This window comes from Caretta caretta, chromosome 1 (genome assembly GCF_965140235.1).
Source record: "Caretta caretta isolate rCarCar2 chromosome 1, rCarCar1.hap1, whole genome shotgun sequence".
NCBI classification, from domain to species: Eukaryota; Metazoa; Chordata; order Testudines; family Cheloniidae; genus Caretta; species Caretta caretta.
This window is the reverse complement of record NC_134206.1, coordinates 23071379-23084095: the sequence shown is the minus strand read 5'-3', so window position 1 is coordinate 23084095 and position 12717 is coordinate 23071379. Positions and strand designations below refer to the sequence as shown.

The 12717-nt window shown below is 49.0% G+C and overlaps 1 protein-coding gene across 1 annotated transcript in view; it reads left to right on the top strand.

Annotated features, from left to right (window-relative positions):
* The window catches only part of ME3 (malic enzyme 3), a 171317-nt gene that overhangs the window by 144378 nt on the left and 14222 nt on the right, over window positions 1–12717 (top strand). The window contains exon 8 of the mRNA XM_048841750.2: window positions 12422–12519. Within this exon, the coding sequence (XP_048697707.1) occupies window positions 12422–12519 (98 nt within the window). The remainder of the gene's footprint in view (window positions 1–12421; window positions 12520–12717) is intronic.

Below are 12717 nucleotides of genomic sequence, written 5' to 3'. Positions count from 1 at the left end.
TGGGAGAGAGAGGTAGAATGAGCAGTCATCCTGGAAGAAGCATGTTCTGAGGAGGGATTTGGTGGAGACATGTCAGACTGGGAAAGAGAGACGTGGAGTAAAGGGGAAGAAGTCCAAGTGACAAAGAGTAGGAGAAGGACACAAAAGGGGATGGTAGGTCCATGCAGCTTGAGTGGAGTTAAGAGGACAGAGGAAGGAGGTAAGAACAGACCAGGAAGTGGGAGCCAAATTTTGCAAGGCCTTGAGAGCCAGGACAAAGCTTAAAGTTTGATTTTTTTTTATTGTTTTTTTTTTTGCGGGGGGAAATGTGGAGCTAGTAAAGAGATTAATGGGCTTGGTTGGAGCACAGGGGGAATGGACTGAAGAGGGGTGAGATGGGTGTCTGGGGGATGGGGGAGAGATCAGTAAGCCAGAGGAGAGGGGCTCAGATGCTGTGGTGATAAGTATCTAGACAGAGCGCAAAGGAGAAAATTGTGGCCCAGACAAGGGATTTTGGTGAGGGGGCTAGAGAGGGTTAGGCAGATTTTTTTGAGATTTGCAAAGGGAAAAGGGGCAGGATTTGGTGACTGTCAGTGCGAGGGAAGAGAGGAAGGAGATGAAAAGGACATGGTAGCTCTGAGACTGGGGGACAGGGCAGATGGTGGGGAGAGTCCATCTAGGGAGAGGAATAACACCCTCTCTGAGGAGACCCCACAGTTGAGTGCCTGGGAGCAAACTCTGGGTCTAACTCGCCAGGGTACCCCCTGGCAGCACTGCTGGTGTGGTTCCACTGCGAAGGACAGCAGGATTTGGGGGTGGCCCAGCGGGGTTCTGCCAGCACACAGGTATTGGCTGGTCCCCTCAGTTAGGCACGTGCAGTTGCACATGTGCATCTTTGAAGATCTGGACCTTAGGAAATTGGCTCATAGGCAAAAATCCCCACATGCTAACGCAATAGACACTTCCCGCTTTCCAAACTTCCTGATCTCCCCTACAACAAAGCACACAGCTGGGGCTGGTTACATTGTAGCAGATGAGGAAACCACTGCTCATTAATCATTTGGGTAGCCATGAGCTGAGTCAGGGAAGCTAACCATTGTCTTGTGGGTTTATGAGGTTGGCTTTTAATTGTATGTCAGACAGCAAAAGGTGGGGAGGACAAGTCCAGAAGTGTGTGTGAATGCGTCGCAGGAAGCTTCTTCTAGGCCTCTCTACATTCAGTTACACTCACTTGGACTCATACTGTCTTGTAATTCTCATCCCCTTATCCATCCCCTCTGAATTTGGCCACTGAGTCTAAGCCAGGATAACCTGTATACCACAGAGGTGTAGCGCAGGTGTGGGATACAGTAGGGGGAGTCTGACTTTAATTCATACCGTCCTGTTTTCTGCTTTTCCTGCCTTTCTTCTGATCCCTTTGTATCTCAGGCCTTGTCTACATTTCAAAGTTGTGCCAATTTAACTTAAATCGGGTTTTAAATGATTTAGTTAAACCAGTGCTCAGCCCTGTGCGTAGACACTCTTGCTTCAGTTTAGCTCAAGTCATTAAGGAATAGATTTACTTCAACCTGAATTCTACTTATATGTATTTAACTTAACAGTGTCCATACAGGGGTTTGCACAGGTTTAACAAAATCAGATTTAAAAACACGCTGTTAGCTAAAATGGTGCAACCAGGCTAGAGTTCAAGCTTCCTGGCCAAAGTTACAGGGGAAATTCACCATTAGTAAGTGGATATGAATCTAAGGCCTGGTAAACACGTAAGAGTTAGGTTGGTATAGCTGTGTCAGGCAGGGGTGTGAAAAAACCACATCTCTATGCTACCCCCAGTGTAGACAAAGCTATGTTGACAGAAGAGTGCTGCTGTCACCATAACTACCATCGTTTGGGGAGGCAGTACAGCCGTGGAAAACCCCATTCCATTGGAGTAGGCCGCATCTACACCGCGGGGTTGTCCCGATTTAGTCTCTGTAGTGGAGATCCAGCCAAACAGGAATCCAAGAGGCTGAGCAGGTCTGACGAACGCCCATACTGAAGGTGTGTGAAGAATGTATAAATCCCACCTCTCAGAATCCCTTTGGCCTCCCTTTCTTTGCCCCTGGGTGGCTGAGAGAAAAGACACCATCTCCTGAAAGATGAATTCCCACCGTTGTTTGGTTAACAATACTGACTTCCTTCAGAGAGCATCCTAACACAACACAGTGAGAGTGACTTTGAGGATAAAAACCCTTCTCCTGCCCTGGCCGGCCTGCTAATGCGGAGTGGGAAGTTTGCCATGTATGTATCACAGACTGGGAAGAGGTGATTGTTTTTATTATGAAACCCATTAGCCCAGGCCTGAGGCAGGGGCTGGCTCACAATGCCTTGCTGTGTGGGAGTTCCCCATTCAGGGACTGCTCCTCATTTCTCCCTGGGGGAGATGACATCACTGCTTTCCCAGCCTGGTCTCGGTTCATTCATGGGGCAGCAGCTGGGATTTCAGCTACAAGGGATTATTTTTTGACTGTTCCCTCACCCCGTTGAAAAGTCAGGGATGTGCTAAGCAGCAGGATAGAGAGGCAACGGGAATATCCTACCCTTCTGTGGTTTGTGTACATCCCTGACCCACAGAACAATGGGGAAGAGAGAGGAGACAATTCAGAACTCCTGCAGTGGGATAAGTGTTGTGCACTATTGAGACAGGGCTCCGTACGTTTCTGCCTCATCACTATATAGAGGAAAGCACCTGTTGAATTAAGCAGAAGCCCATCAGAGCCCTTCCTCATGCCAAGGCTAAAGCTACATGGCCACGTGCCTCGTTCACTGTGCACTGAAGTGTGTGATGATCCAGTGCCATCAAAACCAATAGAAGTCTTTCTGTGGACTTCAATGTGGGTGGCCTGGCTTACACCGCTGAAAGTTTTGTACAACCAGCACACAGTTTTCTATGTCTTGGAAAACTTTACACAACAATGGATCAAAGGAACAGGTCTTGCCAGGGCCCCTTGCTTCAGTGAAGGTACCTGTCACATGGATCAGGGCCAAGAAGCTCCACTTATTTGCAGCACACAAAGAATACAGATGACTTTCATGGGCTCTGATCATCTGCCATGCCCAGAGAAGTACCTAGTAGAAGTGGTTGCTGTGCAAAGTGTATCTATGGTTGCAGAAAAAAAACGACTCTTGACAAGTCGTTTATAGCATTTGATCATGTAATGAAGGGACTGTATCATGCATATAGACATAGGGGCAGAGATAAGGTGGCGTGGCTGTCCCTACTTTGGCATTTCTTTACTTTTGAGTAACGTGGATGTTCTCTTTACATTAGTTTTTTGATGGAATAATAATATTTACTAAGATTTTTCAAAAGTGACCATTGATTTTGGGTGCTTCTATTTCTGGGTGTCCTTATGTCCAGCCTGATTTTCAGAAAGAGCAGCAAACCTACCCTCTGCAAATGAGACCTCTTCAAGGTGTCTGAGGATGAAAACCCCAAATCACTAGCCACTTCTGAAAATCCTGGCCATTTATATAAAGTAGTTGCAGAATGAAACTGGAATGTACTCTGTGCACAGGGATCATTTCATTCCTCAGAACTTCTTTATGCCAGCTCAGAGTCCTTGGACTATAGGAGAATGCTGCTTCCAGGTCTTAGCTGAGATGAGAGGTGTGTTTATTGCAGCCGTCCCAGTCTGAATCCCTCAACTGTTTGGGTGGGTTGGACTCCAGAGCTCCACGCTGTGGCCCAGGCTGAAGGCACAGGTCCACTGACCAAGCAGAATCGGACGAGTGTCTGGCAATGTGCTCTGTAATTTCAGCAGATTGAACTGTACGGTATCTTATTTTGTTGTTTCAGCTGACATGGACTATGCACTGATCATTATGACAGGAAACTAAGAGGGAAGAGAAGCAGAATAGGAAGAGAGCACTGGAAGATATAATGCTATAAACAGAGCAAGCTATGTGCTGTTGGACAGCTTCTGAACAGGGTAATGTCCCTGTAGGGACCTTCCCATCCTTCGTGGGAAGGCAAAGGGGGAGATTTTTTCTCAGTCCTGCCGGGATTCTCCATTATCCTGCCCCTTCTGGCCTGCTGCGCTCTTGACATGTTAAAAAGGTGTTTGACACCCGGTCTCAACACTGACACTCCTATTGCAGTTTTGTCCCCTGGCAAGGTTGCTTCTCCCTTCCTTTGAAGGGAATGAGGTTTAATCTCTTCAGTGTCACTGATGAGCTGGGCAGCTCTTCCCCCACCTTGCTAAATGCTCTGCCTCTCCAGTGGTCCCAAGCCTGTCACACTAGAGAGTGAAGGGTCTGAACTAGCATCCTCTGAGCATCAGCATGTTACTGTGCTGCTAGATCACTGGGCCTGACTGACTCCATACCATTTCATGGTTTATTTTTTAACCTTTTATCTAGATCCTCTTTGGAAAGAGTAACAGCACTCTGGTTACACTGAGAGACTTTGAGATTAGGAGGTCAAACTGAAAATATTCGGAGATCTTCACCTCACTTTAATTTTCCTGTGTTTTACTTTCAATTATGTATTTGGATTGCATCTGGGATGGCTACTCTCCATTCTCCAGTAACCATCTGAATGGCAAAGGCTGCAGACAATTAATATGAGGGAAGGTTTGGAAAAGCTGCACAGCTGGGGCTTGTTTGCTCCACATCCATAAAATCGCATATTTTCGGCTGCCCTTTCACGAAGCAGTTAAAAATGGAATTTGCTATTCCCTTGTCCCTGATATTTGCTAAGGGTCAGATTCTTGAGAGGCTTTGGTGGAGTGAACTAGGAGGAGGAGGAGAGCCCGGGTTAGTGATTAGAATTTTGAGTGTCAGCTCCTTCCACCAGGTGCATTGGACATGGTGGTTAAGGGAGATACAAAGGCTGCTAGGGAGTTTCACTGTACCGAAGGTCAAGGTAATGTGATGAAGTGTCGTGTGCGTGTGTGAGTGACTGCTCCTGTTGGATGGAATTGGAACTGCTCAGTTGTTTGTCATAGGCCCTGTGCAGCTAATAGCTATTGGAGATCCCCCCTGAGCTCAAGTGGTAGGATCTGTGCTTTTGGAGCAGGAGGCTCTGAGTTCTGCCCCACTGGCTCTGCAATGGTGTGCAGCAGAGCATCCGCTGGGTACTTCCAGAGGCCCTGGACTTGCTACAGTAGACAGAGTGGCAGCCCTGCTCCCTGTGCTGCTTACTGCTGGGCCGGCTAGGGTGTGTATTTCCAGTTATTCAGGCAACAGGGTGGCAATTGGCCCCAAATTGTGGCTGCTTTATGCACCTTTCTCTTGCTTATCCTCCTGTACTTAGACGTGGGGCCCATATGGGAGGGATATAAACACAGCCCAGAGGCATGCAAAGAGGTGACCTCTCTTCTCCCACAATGTCTCCTTGTGCATCTGCTGAGATGCCCAAAGCCCCTCCACTCCCACACACCATTCTCCTGGGCAGGATCAGTCCCATAGCCAGCCCATTACAATGTGAACGTCCTTCCTCTCCTCCTTTAATCTGTCGCAGCAGAGTAACTGGTTCAGAAGACCATGGAGAAAAGAGCAGCTCCAGGACTCAAAGCAAAAAGAAACTATTCTGCCCAAAAGTATTGGAACTAGACTGTGGTTAAAGACGAAAGGATCGCTGTTCATGCCAATTCTTTGGGTGTCACTTAATTAACCGCTAGTGTCTGTCATGCTGGAACGATTGTAACATCAGCACTAGGCCTAACTCTCCCTTGAACTCTGATCCCATCTCTGCCTCTGACTCATTGTGTAACCTTTCCATAACTGCTTTCCCAATTTGCAAACCTGGGTTAATATTTGCCTTCCCCACATGGGTGTTTCTGGGCTTAATTGTTTAATGCCTGTCCAATGCCCCGAAGATGTAATTTTCTGTATATAATTGTGAGAGGTGTGACCCTCTGTGCCTGCTTTTCCGCTAACGCAACTCCATTGACATCATGTGCTGTTATTCCCGATTTACACCAATGCGAGAGGAGAATCAGGTGTTGAGTATTTTAGCCCTCAATGAGAACAATATTCAGAAATGGCCTCTGGGCTTCTTCTTACTAGACTGGCTTTGGCTGCCTGTATCAGCTTTGTTTTTAAGCATAAGACACCATTTTCTTTTCCTGACACTTTCTCTGGACTCCCAGGAGGGGCTCCTGAGGGTTGGTCAGCTATTTAGTGATACTCTGTTGAGCTTTTCATTCAAGACTGAAGAACAACATGATTTATGAACATTCACCCTTCTGTCTCCGCACCTTCCCCCACCCCCACCTCAAAACCAGACTAGCCAACCTGGCCCTCATTCAGTAATTACTTCAGGAAGTAGTTATCTGAAATAATGACATTCAATCTGTTTGGAAAACAGAGAGACCAACTTGCTGAAGGCCTTTTTCTTGCCACAGCCTCTGGTAAGGTTTTTCCCTTTGTGGTCCTTTTGGAATTAGAGCATTGATTAGCCAACTTCTTACAGAAACCAGCTGTGAGCTCTCCTTCTCCACAGAGATGCTTTATTGCTTCAAGTGCAGAAATTGTAATTTCAAAGATAACTACTGATCCCAGGCCAAGGTACAGTAATTTTGTTACTTGAGTAATGGGAGTGAGCTGCAGTTGGAGAGAGGAAGGAGGATTAGAAACACATTGGAGAGAGAGGAGAATTATTATAAACGGCAAAGCTGAGCAGAGTCCAGCCATCACTCAGTCATATCTGCAACCAAAGTGCAGAGGGATGAGTAATGGCACACCCTGTCCCATAGGCATATGGGCCGCTCAAAAGCACATCACATTGCAGCCTGAGTCAGGGCACCCGTTATTCACTCTTCTCTCCCAGTGCTTAAATCTTTGCAAATAACACGTTTAAAAAGAACCAAAAGTCTCTTTTGCAGCATGTTCCAGTTGCATTTTCACTGGTTTTAATGTGGGTTCACAGACACATCCCACAATAAGGGTTACTCCCTATTGGTCCCTAGATGACCACTGGGGTTTAAAGCAATTTCACATGGGCCAGAACCAAGAGAAACATGGAGTTTCTCCAGTTTCATTTCTCTCTCTCTCTCTCTAATATTCTTCCACATGCATTTTCTGGCCATATCCAGGCTTCCATCACTGCCAGTCCTGTGTGCCTTATGGAGAACTACATTGTCCTTGCACCTGCCAGAATTGCTTCTCCCCAGATCAATTGCTCTGCCCCACCACTCTGTGGTGTTTGGAGTTTTGTGCAGTCAAAATGCTGTAATGAAATGGCCTGTGCATACCTTTGTCCTGCATGGAATTGGATCTGTTCATCTCCGGGTCATAGGCCCAGTGCCACTGTCAGACACTGGAGCATTCTCTGTTAGCTCCAGAGGTTGGGGCAGGAATTCTAGCCCTACTACTTCTGTGCAGTTCTGAACTGTCCTACTCTGTGACACAGTGACAGCTGAGCCAGCCGATTGGTCGTGGGTTTGTTGAAATGCAGTGAACAAGCACAACAAAGGGGATACTAGAAAACCAAAGCATTAACAGGCCAAGCGAAGTGACACCATTGGAAGGCAACATCAAAGCTGGCACAGTTTCCTTGCATTCCCATAAACTACATGGAGTGTGTAAAAGTTTGCATTGAGGAAGGGGTTAATTATTCTCCTCTGCCATAGGTAATGGGCATCTCGGTGGGCAGACACAGCTGGGTTTTCCAAACAATGATGGCCAGGAGATGATGATTTAGTACAGGAGGAGCAAAGAGGAAACACTTCCCACATACTGAGGATCCTCCGGTTCCTCGGTTTCCAGAGTTGATGAACTTTAGTCCCCTCTGAGCAGGACATTCAATTACAGCAATTCCTTTAAAGATGTGGGTGTCTTTTTCCTTTCAAAGAGATTGGATCCAGAAGTTCCATATCAGGAAACAAACTGGCACGAGACGTTTTCTGAGCAGACAATGGGGGTTCCTCTTTGGTACGGATCTGAGGATCGCAAGAGTTCAGAGACTCTGACCTGAAAAATTAAATGATCCGTCTACTCCAGCTATCCCTAGGAATTATATACTTCAATTACTGTTGCATCTGATAAATTACATTGTAACTAGCCCAGAGCTGCATGCCTAGATGCACACATTATGGTGATAGCACAGGACAATTTGCTCTGGAAACAGGATTCTGCTACTGGTAGAATCATAGAAGTGTAGGACTGGAAGCAACCTCAATATGTATGCTAAATCAGAATCTTGATTAGGTGCCAGTAGGTCTTCCTTCCTGTAGGTTAGACCAGGTCTCAGCTAAAATAGTTTTGCTGGTATCGCTCTACTGGTAAACCCTCCTAGTCTAGATGTAGCTTCTACTGGCTAAAAACTGCTTTTCCTAGTATTGCTCAGACTGGGTTCCCTAGGCAAACTAAATAGACTAGGAAACACACTCTTATGCCAGAATAACTGTGTCCATATGAGGGCTTTTGCCAGTATAGAAATGTCACTAAAAAGAAATCACACACCCTCCAAACAGATGTTACCATACTGATAAAGGTTTCTAGCCTAAGACGCTAGAGGAAAGGATGAAATACATCCAATAGCCAGTCAGACATTTGCACATCCCTATTGCTTTGATCGCTTCTTGTGTATTTACTCTTGTGAAATATAAACTGTCTTTCTCTCTGGTTACTTACATCACACCCATCCCTACTGGAGTATTAGAGCACCTCACAGCCTAACTGAATGTATCCGCATAACACCGGAGGGAGGAAAATGCTAGCCCACCATTACAGGTGGGGACCTGGGGCCAGAGGGCTTAAGTGACTTGCCTATGGTCACACAGGAAGTCTGTGGCAGAGCAGGAACTTGAGCCTGGATCTCCTAAATCCCGGTCAAGTGCTATAGAGCATCATTCTCTATCAACAGCCTTCTGTTGTCTGCCCCCCACATACACAGTGTTCATATAAATAACAGCATTGCCTATTAAGGTTGCCAACTTTCTGACTGTAGAAAACGGAGCACCCTTGCCCCAACCCCTGCCCCAAGCCCTCACCCCTGCCCCGCCCCTTCTCTGAGGTCCCGCCCCTACTCACTCCATCTGCCCTCCCTCCGTCGCTAGCTCTCCCCCACCCTCACTCACTTTCACAAGGCTGGGGCAGGGGGTTGGGGTGCGGGGGGGTGAGGGCTCTGTCTGGGGATGCGGGCTCTGGAGTGGGGCCAGAGATGAGGGGTTTGGGGTGCAGGGTGGGACTCCATATTGGAGGGGTGGGGCTGAGCGGTTTGGAGTGTGGGAGGGGGCTCTGAGCTGGGGCGGGGATTGGGATGTGGCAGGGGGTACGGGCTCTGGGCTGAGGTGTGAGCTCTGGAGTGGGGCCAGGGATAAGTGGTTTGGGGTGCAGGAGGCGGCTCCAGGCTGGGGCAGGGGGTTGGGGTGTGGGAGGGGGTGAGGGCTCTGGCTTGGGGTGCGGGATCTGGGATGGGGCCAGGGATGAGGGGCTTGAGGTGCAGGAGGGGGCTCCAGCTGGGGCCACAGGGGTAGGAATGTGGGAGGGGGCTTAGGGCTGAGGCAGGGCTCGGGGTGTGGGAGGGGGTGCAGGCTTTGACTGAGGATGTGGTCTCTGGGGTGGGGCCAGGGATAAGTGGTTTGGGGTGCAAGAAGGAGCTCAGGGCTGGGGCAAGGGGTAGGGGTGTGGGAGGGTGTGAGGCATGTGGGCTGCAGGCTTGCGCTTACCTGAGGCGACTCCCGGAAGCAGCCAGCATGTCCCTCTGCCTTCTAGATGGAGGGGCTAGGGGAATCTGCGTGCTGCCCATGCCTGCAGGTGCCACCCCCACAGCTCCCATTAGCCACAGTTCCTGGCCAATGGGAGCTGCAGAGCCGGTGGTCAGGGCAGGGGTAGCATGCGGAGCCCCCCGTGGCTGCCCCATGCCTAGGAGCTGTACATGCCAGCTGCTTCTGGGAGCCACACGGAGCCAGGGCAGGCAGGGAACCTGCCTTAGCCCTGCTGTGCCACCGACTGGACTTTTAGTGGCCTGGTCAGCAGTGCTGACCAGAGCCGCCAGGGTCCCTTTTCAACCGGGCATTCCAGTTCAAAAGTGGACACCTGGCAACCCTTTTGCCTACTTAGAAAGCAACCAGCCTGCTCTGTAAAGCCAAGACACTGGAATTTCTCTGTAATAGCCTGGGAACTTGCTTAGTCCCTCTGCAGAGGGTTTCTCTATAGTAACAGTTGCTTGTTATTATGTGCTTTCTATGGCAATTATCAGAGTGTCTGGGTGCCTTTACCCTGAATTAGATACCTCCAAAAACACAACAGCATGCAGTTCGCTCTCCTTCACAGGCAGCCACTCCCTTAAGTGGACCAGATGCAGAGGGTGGGTGATAACGCACTAAATTTAGGGTGACCAGATGTCCCGATTTTATAGGGCCAGTCCCAATTTTGGGGTCTCTTTCTTATATAGGCTCCTATTGCCTCCAACCCTCTGTCCCAATTTTTCAGACTTGCTGTCTGGTCACCCTAACTAAATTGCACTATCCCCAAAGCCTTGCTTTGTGTGCAAGCTGGAGGAAAGAGGAGGGGGATCAAACTGAAGCAATAACCGTGGGTTTGCCCTAATGACCCTTCCTCACCAGCCACTTAACTCTAGAAAGCTTCAGCCACACAATCGCATGATGATCTTTGCTGAGAGATTTCCTACCATTGAAATAGGTACAGCACCATCTGGTGGTTGTATAGCTCACGTTCATGCGCCCTTAATTAGCATCATCTTCCATTAAGCTCCTTGGAGCGGGTGGAGGGGTAGAAGCTGCATTTTCCCCTGGCCTGACGTCAGGGTGAGCCACTGGGCTGGCTCACCACCTCTCTCTGGCTGATGAAAACTCTGCCTGGCTGGACTTGGGGAAGGAAGGGCAGGAAAATGTGAACTGCTGGATGCACGGGGAAAACAGGGTATTTAGCCTGCCTGGAGTGGGGAAGGTTCTTTACTTAACTGTGCATGGTGAGAGTGGAGAGGCTAGTGGGAGGCCCTTCAGGGGCAGATCCAGGCTGCCCAGCGTGGGAGGGGCACAGGAGCAGACCCACCATACCCATTGAAGCCTTTGCACCAGCACAAGCCATTGCACCTGACTCTGGGCCTGTGTTTCCATAATATATACCCTGCGTCTGTCGCAATCCACAAGCGCCTCACCAGCCTGTAACTCCCTCAGCTCATTTCCACTGTGGCCCTTTGCCTGGCCAGACTCCATAGATACACGCTTCTAGTGATTCCTAGGGATGGGGAATGACTCAGTCCAAGATACTCTAACTGTGTTTGTGGGGAGGCTGGAGGAAGTTTTGCACTGTCCTGGTGAAGCAGCTGGGATGGTGCAGAGCATCTGGCTGAGGCTATAACACCAGTGGATCTAAGGCTATGTCTAGGGCAGATGCCCTACCCGGCTCTCTACATGCCCAAGGCCTAAAATAGCAGTGTAGTGTCTCACTGCCTCCCTGCTGCCCTACACACCGCAGTGTGGATGCAGCCTGTGCCTTTCACTGCTGTGCGTAGCTTTACATACCCGGCCTACTCGTCGCCGCAAGTGTAGCCGAGGCCTAGCTGATGTGTGCTTTTCATGACCCTCTCCCTTCCCCCCTACCGCCCACGGCCACCACCCAACTTCCTCCTGCTGACTCTGGAATGGTAGTTTTCTCCCCAGCTCTGGGCTAATAGACAGGCTGGGCACTGAGCCAGGAGTGAGTGTGAGGGAAGTGAAAGAGAAGAGAAGAGAAATAGCAGGGAGCTGAAAGGGAATTGGAAGAGAGAAGGCAGGTCCAGAGGTTAGGGCAGTAGCCTGAAACTCAGGAGACCCAGCTTCAATTTCCAGCTCTGCTACAGACTTCCTGAGTGACATTGGTCAAGTCAGTTAGGGTATGTCTCCACTGCAACTGGAAGTACAATGGCTACCAAAGTAGGCCTACTCATGTTAGCTTTCATAGAATCATAGACTGTCAGGGTTGGAAGGGACCTCAGGAGGTCATCTAGTCCAACCCCCTGCTTAAAGCAGGACCAATCCCCAATTTTTGCCCCCAATCCCTAAATGGCCCCCTCAAGGATTGAACTCACAACCCTGGGTTTAGCAGGCCAATGCTCAAATCATCTAGCTAACATGGCTAAAAATAGCAGTGAAGATTCAATAGCACAGGCTAAAACCATGAGTATTATAATACACTAGACTAGCTAGATTAAAGCTAGTGTGGCTATACCCACGCAAACTGTAGTCCAATCTCGGATTGCAGTGTAGACACACCCTCAGTCTCTCTTCACATCAGTTCCCCATCTGTAAAACAGATGATAGCACTGCCCTGCCTCACAGAGAGGCTATGAGGATAAATACATGAAAGGTTGTGGGGTGCTCAGATACTACTATGGTGACCCAAGTACCCAAGAGATGGTTTCCTGCAAGTTCTCGAACAACTAGCAGCTGGATTTAGTGAATGGCACTTTCTGCCTTTGCTCCTCTTGCTCACTGTCTCTGTTCTCTTTCAGGTACTGCCTCTGTTGCAGTAGCTGGCATCTTCGCAGCCTTAAGAATCACAAAGAACAAGCTCTCCGACCATAAGTTTGTTTTCCAAGGAGCCGGAGAGGTAGGCTTCACCCGGGTTCGGCGCTAAATACAGTATTTGTCCTTTCATTTTGAGGAGGTAAACATGGAAGCATAAAGCCCAGATCCATAAACCCCAGAGTGAGGTGCCTAAGTCTCAGTTTTGGGTTCCACTGTGATCCACAAAAGTCCCGCTCAGTTGACACCGAACCTTGTAGGCGCCTAAGTTTCTGCCTCCGCA